Source organism: Polyodon spathula, unplaced genomic scaffold, assembly GCF_017654505.1.
Source record: "Polyodon spathula isolate WHYD16114869_AA unplaced genomic scaffold, ASM1765450v1 scaffolds_666, whole genome shotgun sequence".
In the NCBI taxonomy this organism is placed as follows: Eukaryota; Metazoa; Chordata; class Actinopteri; order Acipenseriformes; family Polyodontidae; genus Polyodon; species Polyodon spathula.
This window is the reverse complement of record NW_024472155.1, coordinates 49,279-60,831: the sequence shown is the minus strand read 5'-3', so window position 1 is coordinate 60,831 and position 11,553 is coordinate 49,279. Positions and strand designations below refer to the sequence as shown.

General features: G+C 39.7%; 1 protein-coding gene across 2 annotated transcripts; it reads left to right on the top strand.

The window, feature by feature from the left end:
• Window positions 1–532: 532 nt before the first annotated feature.
• Window positions 533–9,237, top strand: khdrbs1b (KH domain containing, RNA binding, signal transduction associated 1b). 2 transcript variants are annotated; one of them, XM_041240733.1, is made up of 9 exons: window positions 533–839; window positions 4,152–4,276; window positions 4,932–5,048; window positions 5,430–5,576; window positions 6,214–6,353; window positions 6,656–6,863; window positions 7,112–7,179; window positions 7,547–7,605; window positions 8,020–9,237. In XM_041240733.1, the coding sequence occupies exons 1-9, from the start codon at window positions 746–748 to the stop codon at window positions 8,115–8,117; spliced, it is 1,056 nt and encodes a 351-aa protein (XP_041096667.1). In that variant the 5' UTR covers window positions 533–745; the 3' UTR covers window positions 8,118–9,237. The 2 variants fall into 2 exon arrangements, with proteins under 2 accessions (XP_041096667.1, XP_041096666.1); XM_041240732.1 differs by having other exon boundaries at window positions 534–839; window positions 6,211–6,353.
• Window positions 9,238–11,553: the final 2,316 nt, after the last annotated feature.

Sequence of the window (11,553 nt, the reverse complement as noted above, 5' to 3'; positions counted from 1 at the left end):
TCAACCCTTGTATTGCACCCAGCAACTGAGCCACACACTTATGCCTATTTATGTATATAGCGATAAAACTAAACTATTCTTAAACAACAACAAAAAAACAGTAATTGTTGATTATCAATTTCATTAACAAACCGTCACCTGCAATACTGCAACGCCGATGCCGTCGGAATGTGCTCGGACCCTTCTGCCCTGGTCCATTAAGTTTACGTGTTTGCCAATAGTGTGCGAGGGAAGATTTAGAAAGTGGCAAGAAATGGTCCTTTTTCTTACGCACCTACCTTTTCACAACCGGTCCTTGTCTTCACCAATGGCATTTTGAGACACCGTTCAAGAAAATGCCGCAGACAGTTCATATCATTTTCGTTGTCGTTGATGTGCTATCCCTCGGTTTCGTTGCAATACGGTAACTGCGCAGTTTGGTTTATTCCGTCCTGTGCCTTTAAGAAGCGGGGGCGGGGCGCCCGCCCGGCGCGACTCTCTCTTGTGACCTCATGTCCGCTCTGTCTCTTCTCGCTCCTCTGTTTGTTCTCAGTCGGACTCCATTTCCAGACAGCAAGGAGGGAAGAGACGTTAGCAACCGGCAAGAGCGCCTTAACTACGACAGAGCCTCTCCCCGGGAGAAACCCGCCTTGTGACGCGTCCCAAACCCCGAAAACACCGCGCCGAGACAAGAGAAATACCTTCTTAACCGTCGCCGCTTCGGTTTTGCAAGAGTTTATATTGAAAAAAAAAACACAAACACAAAATGGAGCCCGAAAGCAAGTACCTGCCAGAGCTGCTGGCGGAGAAGGACAGCTTGGACTCGTCTTTCACTCACGCCATGAAGCTCATATCCGCGGGTAAGCTGCTTTCTCTCATCTCGGCGTGGTTTGAACCCGTGTTTGGCTAGTGGCTGTGGTGTTTTGTGCAGGTGTAACACCGAGGCGTCTACACAAAGGGTGCACCGAGGCCCGGGTTTGTTCTGTATTTCTGTTTTGTTCTTTGTCTTCCATTCTCAGCCCGGACTTCTGCTAATACGCGTGGTTTAGCTACATATCCTTACATTTTAGAAGTAGTGATGTTGGTTTTTTTTGTTTTAAACAAAAGGCGATCGGATAACCGCGTTTTTGTTTGCCCACTTCAAACTTTCAAAAAGCGAAAATGCAACGTGAACGAAACGCGAAAAATGTCTCGATGTAAAACAAATGCCTTAACGCGTGTCCCAAACACCGGCAATATCACTAAACAAAGTACATTTAATAGATCGCTTTCGAAAAATATATATATAGTCTAAAAAGAGGCATCGCCGCGCTTACTAGACGGAGATTCAGTTTAACCACGAGGCTTGCGAATGGCGGCTGCGTTTACCACGCTGTGTAAGGAGTACAGTTGCACTCAACGTTATTTTTTTTTCAAATAAAATATATTTATTTAGCTTTAACTTCAGAAATAGTATATTGGACATAGTAAACTAGTATAGATCAAGCGTGCACAGTACATTTCAGCATACTTTTATGTAATTAATAATGGATGTATTTACTTTTTAAAAAAATACACGATATAATTAATCGACATGTGTGAAATGCGCGAATGAGGAGATACCCTGGTTATCGTGTAATAAGCCAAACAAGAGCTGCCTTGTAACTTCGGCTAGGCTGCATATGCAACAATTAAACGATTCGTGTCGACTAATGAAGTTTGCTCTTAATAGTCGCTGTTGCAGTAAATATGTATCCTGTATAGTTTGTGGAAATCGTATGCATTTTATGCTTGAGTAAGCAAGCCAGTTATATTTGTCCACTGACAAATTTGTCCTTTAAGGACGTGAATAAGGGTTACGGAGCATTAGACTATTGGTGCTTTGCACACCCGGGCGGGCTGGCGGATTTGCATGTTCAAAGTGGATTACTGCTGTAACTGCAGATTTCAAAGGTTAAAGCTAGTGTGGGCTATACGGCTCTTTCTGGAGGTAGTTTCCAAATTATTGGAGTCTTAATTGTTTAATGTTAAAAAAAAAAAAAACCTGAAATCCGAAGGACGTGTAAAATTATCTTTTGCATTTGCTGTGTGCATATCTCGCATTGTCACGCACAGGCTTGGATAAAGTACACCCACCGCTGGATTTTATTGTCATTGTTAGCGGTTTAACACGCTCACTCCAGCACTCGACGGGCAGGGTTGTACTGCTCTGCTGGTTTATTGTCCGAGTGGGAAGCAAATGGCTTTGAGATTAGAGTTGACTCTGGTTGCCGTTCAAACAAAGGAGAATGTGTATTACGATTCTGTTGTGTGCGTTTTATTTTCTTGATTTATGCGAGTTGCAAAATCTAGGCATTTTGCCAGAACTGGTGCAGTAGCTTTCCGCTTTGTTGCTGAACTTTGGTTTTATGTAGTCAGCAATGTCTTCTGCACACTTAACAATGTAAACGTGGCATGCACAAACTGGCGGGGGTACAATTATTTTATTTCTTTGCAGCAGGGCACTTTTTAGAACGCCAGTTGTTGTTTCCTCCTGTCCACAACTCTTGCAGAATCCAGAGTCTTAAAACCTTTCATTTATCGTAGATCTTTTTCTTGTATAAAGAGATAACTTGGCTTTGCAAGTATACATTTCCTCGACTTTTGTTGGCGGATGCTTGACAGTTGGCCAGAACATAAAATCTTGCATCTGTTTCAGATTTAAATGAACAAGGCTCCTGCAATGACAGTGTCACTCTACTGTTGTAAATATAATTGTTTATTGCTTTCCAACAAACTGTTAATATTTTTTGGAGATCAATCTCTGTTAAAGATTCACAATATTACTGTGTACAAAACAGCTGAACCACTGACCAAACAGTAATGTGCCACCCTGCTAATAAATGGGTAACTGGGAGCCTAAAGTATAAGGGGAGTGGGGTATAAGATCTGGATAATTGCAGAATGCTTGGGCGTACCTATTTAAAATATTTATTTTATCCACTCCAGGTTCTGCTTAAGATATTAAATGAAATTACAAATCCCTCTCCCTCTTGCATACTGCTGGGTTTTGAGAAATGTAACTGCATCAAATGCAGCCTCCAAGATGCTGGCTTTTGTAGCAGTCTGTATGTGCGCTGCAGTTGGTAAAGAGCTCTGTTGGTGTAAACCCCTCCCCTGCTGGGCCTGCTCAGATTCTTTTTTGTTCCTGGAGATTCACCTTTCCCTTCTGCCACTGCTGGAGTTACAGCCATCTTGTGCCGTCCTTTGATTTTTAGCAATCCGAATGCATTGTGTTTTTTTTTTCCTTTCCTCTGAGTGGAAAGTCTAAAGAACATCAATTAAATAAAATTTCCACCTTGTGACTGTAGGACCAGATTCGGACAAGATTGCCACAGACAATTTTTTTAATGAAACTGCTCTTATGAGGTATGTGACTTCTATAGCCATACAGTACTGAACCTCAACTCCAGGCTGCAGCAATGAGTGGAAGATGAGTTTAGGGCATAATATTCTGAATTGGGATGGGTAATGTGTCTAGTGGATGCTGGGTGTAAAGGTGGGTAAAAGCCACCCTCCGGATTAGGATATCATTCTCTAAGGCAGATGTTTACGGTCTCTTTTTATATCGGCTTCCAGGTCTGGTATCCCTATTGGATTTCACTCTGTCATTTGAGAAATGCCATTGTGACAATCTGGATTATAGCTTTCTTATTCTCGCTTGCCTTTGAAAAAAAAAAACAACAAAAAAAACACGTTATGTCTCTCTTTCAAACACTGAAATAGTAAGCCTAAATAACCAGTCAGGTGCTATTTTGCAGTCTGTTGTGCATATTTCTCAGTAGCAGGTTTTACTCCTGCATTGGGATGTCTGTGACTTTGTTTTTGTTTCTTTATAACTGTTCAATTGTTGCAGAAGAGTAACTTTAATGGATGTCAGTCCTGCATCTTGCTGAGCAGTGATCATATTCTGATGCTCGATTTACTAGTGTACCTGGTTTGATTTGTAGGACTGTGTCCTCCTTACTGTTCTGTAAGTCAACTGCTGTATTTAGTGCTGGAAGCTTTTAAGACCCAAGTTTATTCCAAGAAGGAATGTCAATCTGGGTGCTGAACTCTGTTATTGCATGTTTAAGTTTGCTATCTGGCTTGAACACATGCTATTAGTAATGGCATTTGTACAGTGAAGCTGATACTTGTGTTTCTTTCTCTAGAAATTGACAGGATTCAAAAAGGGGAGCCAAAGAAAGACGAAGAAGACTCCTATCTGGACCTTTTTGCACACAAGAACCTCAAACTGAAAGAGAGGGTCCTTATTCCAGTAAAACTATACCCAAAGGTGAGCGGAACCGACCGTGTTAAATTATCATTAAAAAAAAAAAAATGTATACCTAAAGCAAACCTTTCTTTGTTTTGCATGAAGTCTTAAACAAGGAATTCTCCCAACAGCCAGTCTTCCCTTCTGTGTTCTGTAAGCCTAGTCTGCCTGCTGTTGAGGTCGTTGACTGGGAAGGGTCACAGCTGTACGGCAGAGTGGCCAGATTATTATTTAATGTATTTAATTAATATAAAAGGAAGCTGCCTTTTTAAATTGCTATGGTATAAGGGACTAGTTGTGTACAAATAATAGAAAAAGGATTAGGGGCTTAAATGGAAGCCTTGGGTCCTTGCAGCATCTGAGCATCACTGTTGAATTGCCTTGAGTCCACTTAATCATCTCATCGATCTGTGCTGCATATGTGGATGCAATTCTTGAGCGTGCCAAGGATGCAAGTTCGACCTAATGACAGCTATGGTCGTCTATTTCTTTGCCTGCTTGTGATTGAACTGTTGTCTTTGTTCTGCCAGAATTAAACTGCAGTGTGTTTGTATAGAGGCAAATGGTGGGGGGGAAGTGATAGTGACTCATTCAGTGCTGAAACCAACCTTAAGCTAACTGTACCTTCAGTAACTTGTTTTGTGCTTAAATATTTACATCTTGCCTTTCTTTGCAGTTTAACTTTGTGGGAAAAATTCTGGGACCCCAAGGAAATACAATCAAGAGACTTCAGGAAGAAACTGGAGCCAAGATTTCGGTTCTTGGGAAAGGATCAATGAGGGACAAAGCAAAGGTATGGCTGTCCAGTGGCTTATTTAAAAGTGCTTTCAATGAACAGAATACTAATACTAATCCAATTGGTATGAGGCCCAAAATATTCATAAATAACCTGTAACCACTGCTTTGAATAGTGCTTCACCAATAACCTCTTTAACACTTAATGAGCAAATTGATTGAATTTGCTGCTGAAATTGACCTAATCTCTTGGTAATTCAAAGTATTCAATGAACTGTAGCTCAGCCTAAAATACTGCAACCCACGTCCACAGCAAAACAAAGTAAATGCAATTTGATGTGTGAATGCTTACAGTTCTCATTTATCCCACAAACTGTAATATTTCAGGTATCTAAGTATTGGGTACAAAACTAATCACCCTGATTCTGTTGTCTTGCAGGAGGAAGGTCTACGAAAAGGTGGCGAACCAAAGTACGCCCATCTGAGCATGGAGCTGCACGTATTTCTGGAAGTTTTTGCTCCAGCACCTGAAGCCTATTCACGCATGGCTCATGCGATGGAGGAGGTGAAGAAGTTCTTGATTCCTGTAAGTATTGAAATCTGTATATGGCTTTTTTTGTGTAGTATATTACCCTTAAGCTTGTCAAAGGGCTCCTCTAGCATGCTACCCAATCAAAATATAAATGCCCTGACACAATTTCCTGCCAGTCTTTCAGTGTCTACGTCTGGCTGCATGCTTTCATTTTAATCTCAAAGCATTAAGGGATTATTTTGCAATACCAGATGGGACTGTCTCCTGCAAGAGGGGATGTGTATGAAACACTGCTGAATTTATGCTTGCAAACAGCAATATGTACGCTGATGAAATCTCTACTACCTTCCAGTTAACCTTGAAACAAATGGGGATATTTGCAGCATGACTAATTGAATGAAATGTTTAATGCTGTGCATTAAATGGATTTTGCACTGGTAGATAAAGGATGTGCAAGTTTCTTTCAATATTGAAACATACTGTAGCGGTCTAGGGGAGGGAGGCTGGGGTGTAGACCGTTCCCTAATTTTAACTGTTGGACTACAAACCATTACTTCTGATCACCGAGGGGATAAACATTTTCTTTGTGGTCCAAAAACACATGGGCAGATTGTATCGTAAAGGCTCTTTTTAGATAGTTCTAAATAAGTCCATAATGAAGGCGCTGCTGTTTCTTTCTGATATGAAGCAGGAAATGATGGACGATATCTGCCAGGAGCAGTTCATGGAGATGGGCTACCTGAATGGAGGGCAGGAGCCTGGCTCTCGAGGGAGAGGAGGGCCCCCTGGGAGAGGTCGCGGAGCTCCACCCCTACAAGCAGCTGGTGGCAGGTAATGTTGGGATTTACTGTTCCCTTAAGCCATTAGCATCATGTAACTGCATGAAGCATGACAACATGGCATACTTTTTAAATGTCTCTTCACCCTTGTATCTAATTGAATTCTTTGCTCCCTAATGTGTGTTGCAATCAGAGTTGCTCTTCACCTAGTTGTACGCCTGCTTTGTTGCTTGAACTCTGAATAATAAGTTGTAGGTGGTTCCGAACACACTCAGTGACTGCTAAGGATTTTGTTTGTCTTGAAGTCTGTCCTTGCTGTTTTGGTTTTATTTACCAGTATCTCTTTTTTTCCAGGGGGCGTGGCATGCCACCACGTGGAGGTGCCCCGCGAGGTGGTCCGCCCAGGGGCGGCTCTGTTAGAGGAGGGCCCTCTGGTCGTGGGGGACCCCCAGCCCAATCTGCCAGAGGAGGGGCCCCAGCATCCCGAGCTAGGCCTCCTGCCCCTGGTGTGCAGAGAATGTCTGCTCCTCACCCACCTGCTCCAGAGCCCTACGAAGAATACGTAAGATTTATTATAACCTATTTTATATATTCTGTCAGTCATTCTAAACTGGTACAAGTGTTGCCTTGACACAAGGGACTTTTTATATATTTAATACATTTTATACATTTAAGTGGAAAGCTATTACATGCAACTTCTTTAAGAAGTGGAGAGATTTTCTGTTGGTCTCAAAACTGAGTGAAATGCCAACTATTTATTTGAGGTAAAGTAATTTGTACTAGTCTCTTCCCTCCTCCCTCCCATTGTAGGCATATGAAGATAGCTATGCAGAACCAAGTTATGAAACCTATGAGAATTATTACACCCAACCCCAGGCGTAAGTAAAGGCTAATGCCAGTTTTTGCATTCCATTTTTGGAGTAATTTACTTGCAGTATGAATGAGATTGTCCAAAGTGTGGCAAAAGCACAGTGTAAAATGTCCATTGTAATACAGCACTTTAAGTAGTAGTTTATACTGTAACAAGCTTTTTCTGAGATGCAAGTGCTTTTATTTGATAACTTTGAAATGCTCCTATTGGGTTCTCCAAATACCTGAGTACTTTTGTTGCTCTGATGGCAGATGACTTTATCAATGTAGCTTGTAGTGTCACTGTTTTGGATGGGCGAGCTTTTTTTTTTAATAATTGCATATCCAGAATTTAATGTTCGTTTTGGAGTAATCATTGAATAATTGTTGTTTCAGGGATACAGAGTATTATGACTACGGGCACGGAGAGGCCCAGGATGCTTATGAACCATATGGTAAGGTGGCTGTCTTAAGTTGAACCCCTTTTTTCTGCTTTGCTTTAACTTGCCTTAAAGGACCAGAAGTAAATTGAGACTGCATTAAGGGGGTCCAGTTTACATCTCTGGGGGTTCAAGATCCCGAGCATGTGGTAATTCACCCCCCCCCCCCCCCCTAAAAACAAAGGCACTGTTTAGAAGCAGTTGCATGGCTGAAAACCCGCGCTGATTAGTTCACTTTGGTGTGGTTTTACACTCGAGTAGGGATGGCTTAGTGAGACAATGTTGTGTTTTTTGTGGCTGTAAAAAGCTATTGTAAACATTGAGAACTGTAAGTGCACCTTCTGAGTAGCACACTTAATGTTACACAGTTGCCTGCTTGCTGTAGTAGATTGAGCTGAGCTGTTAACGATCCCTGTTTTTGTGTTTTAGGTCAGGATGACTGGAATGGAACAAGAGCATCCATGAAGGCACCCCCAACCAGGCCAGTGAAGGGTGCTTACAGAGAGCATCCCTATGGTCGATACTGAAAGGGGAAATGAAAAAGACCAGCAATTTGAATAAGCACATTGCTCACTGATTTCTTCTGTCTCCCGTGGCCACTGTCGCTTTACCTACAGACAAAAGTAATTGTCCATTTGTTTTCTACTCTGGACTTTAAACATAAGAGAAAGAAACTGCTTATGTACGCATTGGAACGTATTCAAACAATCTTAGCAGTTAAGCAACACACGGCTAAACTTTTGTTCAAGTTTTTTTTTTTTTCATTTAAACACCTTGACAGTTTTGTTTAAGTACCCTTTTTAAAAAAAATAAAATAAAATGCTTGAATGAAGAAATCTAGATTGATAAAATGAATTATTTGCTTAAGACTGTGTAGTTTAACATCCTGGAAGTTTGAAGGTTTTTTTTTCTAGATTATTTTATTTTGTTTTGCTTTTTAAATGAATCCGTGCTTTAAAATTGCAGTTGCAGATTCCCATTTAGGCTACATTTCAAAATTCTCTAATTAAAAAAAAAAAAAGTGAAATATATGTACAAAAACATAACCCTCAAACTAATCCTTTTCTACTTTAAGTGAAGTATATAATACAGGCAAAATCTTTAATTTTCCAGCCAGTGCTGTCCTAAAGAACTTCATTTTAAATAGTTTCTTAAAAGGTGTTCATTTAAAGTTTAGGAATCCTATCTTTTTGGATTAAGAGTTTTGAAATATAGTCCCAGTAGACCCTGTTGCGATGTCCTGACTGCTGAGAAATTGTTCCCTCGATACTTGAACAAGTTAAAGTAACAGTTCACTGCTAATGGTAAATCTTCACGCGGCTATGCAGATGTAAAGTACTGGTTTTGGCGAGAGGTGGATTAAAAAGCACACACGTGAAATACCTGAATTTGCATTAGTCTGAAGGATTGACACATCCCCACAGGGTCTACAGATGCTTACAAAGAAGGGACACTGCAGCTAAACCCCGAAACTGTATATACTTTAAACTTCAAATAAGAACTGTATTTTGCCATTTAAAGTTGTACCTTCTCCATAAAATGCATAATGCTCCTTGTGTAAGCTTGGCTAAATAGGTAACTAAATCTGTCCAAAAATGTTTTTGCAGCAGTTTGTCAATAAAGTTTAGTCTTTTTTTTATCAAACTATAAACTTGTTACTTTCTGTTTTTATCGTAAAATAATGTTGTTTTTAAATAACTTAAATAACAATCAAAGTTAATGGTTCATCAAATTTGAGTTATTTGTTTGTTTTGTTTTAAATCTAAATGCTTTGCATGTAATTTTGAAATCTTTCATTTAAAAAGTGTCAGCTTATGAGTAACAGTAAAGGACACTATTTTTCTCCTTTTTTGTTTAAAACAAAAAAACAAAAACAAAAAAAGGATCTAGAGGTAAGAGCTTCTATGTCCTCCCTATAAAATAAACTCTCCTAGTTGCTTTAACAAAGGTTGTGGCCAAAACAAGGCTTCAAATGCAGCAATGCCTGGGTTTGTATTTAAAACAAAAGCCAACCTTAACTGAAAATAAACTTGATTGTCTCCTACCAAATGAGAAATATATGTATTTGTAGTCTCCTGAAATATTGACTTCAACAACCATTCAAGTCAGCTTGCAGGGCACTTATTCTTGATGCAAAGAAACGTGGCTGGTTTTAATAAAGAATTATCGCGGGAGAGAAAGGATGAGTAAACCTAAAGCACATCACAAAAAAAGGTAACACTAACCCTAAATCTCCTAATTTAATATATTTTTATATAAACTGTGATAGTAGACTGCGTATAAGCTTAAAATCTGTTCAATATAAAAGTTAAAACAAAAAAAAAACAACGCAGAATAAAAATATGTAGCCGTAAAAGTTGTTTCAAAATAAACTAGTCATCTTTTATGTAATATGGCCCTGTATAATGATTGTAATGCAACTCTTGCTAAAAAAAAAAAAAAAAGTAGCTGTTAAATGTGTGTATATATATAAAACCAAAAACAATTAGATGTGTGTACACCACTTGAGCTGCTGCTATTTAATTCCAATTTTTTGCATATGTAGCCTTGAGATTATTAGTGCTTTAAGTAATTTTAATTAGTCTTCAAATTTAACCATACAGTTTAATCTTTACAAGCTTGAGTTGCATGACCTTTTTGCTTTGTAATTAAGCATTGCATGCAAATTATGTGTGATGTACTTTTTTTGATTTGTTTTTTCTGGGCATTTCAGTTGGAAGGTTGTAAAGTACATATTTTTACTTTTTGCAGGAAGTAAAATAACTGTACAGAACTAATCTGAAAGCTGGGATTCCTTCCTCAGACAGGTAGGTAACAAATTCCAATAACCTGTAAGGATATGATCCACTGTTTCTCACAAGCTTGGATGTTGTGCTTTTTGCCACCTAAGACTAGCTGCCTTTTAATGTAGGGGATGTCTTTTGGATACTGGTGCTGTATAGCTGGTTCTTTCCTTTCTGTATGCCCTTTAGTCTGTAAATGGATTTTGGGCTGGTTGCTGTCACCTGTTTTGCTCAGTAGTGGCAACGGCATAAGAAATGTCTGTGGCTTAATCTTCCACTACACAGGATATGCTTTCTGCACAATCTGCATGGTATTTGCTCTTGCCTCAGTTTCTCTTTGGCTGCGTTCTATCTGGAGTGACATGAAATGCATTCAGTTTGATGCCATTGGCAGTGGAGGATAGACCTTTTTTATTCTAATTGACCCACCAAAGTCCTCAAACGATCAGCAAAGACATGCAGCACACCTTAACTGCTGTTTGATTGTAGACTGGAAGTTGATCCAGCAGCAACTCCAATTGGGTATCGACACTAGACAAGCTGTACGTTTTACAGCCTGTAATGTCGATGGAAATGTCATGCTAGTCTCCCGTGAAGTTATCTTGCAATAACTGATTGATTGCAGCTGTGGTCCGGCAGCATTGCAGTGCCAAAACATTTAAACCTGCTGAGTTGTTGGCTTTCTGAAAGTTTAATACAGAATGAATAGGGCGGTGGGGAGGATGACATTTTGCATAGGATTGGTGTCCAGCTGCTTGATTTTAAAATGGGTTCAGATTTAGATCACAGCTAGCAAGATCCAAAAATAGAAAACGTTAGCCAGTTACCAATAGTTTAATTGGCTCTTCATGCTTTGGTAGTCTTTTTACAGTTTTTTTTAAAACTGAGTCCTCAATTGTAGTATGGTATTGAAAAAAGGCATCATTACATGTGAAATCCATACCAAACTTAAAGCTTGCATTGTTTAGTTGCACACAGATGCTTTAAAATAGACCACTTCACAGCGCAGCTTGATTGCCCTGAAAATGCTAATACAAATTTGGGGTAGTGATAGACCGACTGAAGCATGTAAACGTTTACAGTATTCGGCTTTTGGGGGGAGGGGGCAGCACTGGATGTCTTTACTTTCAAGGAGGCATGAAGTTTGACAAATATAATATGCTTGCAATTCTGCCATGCA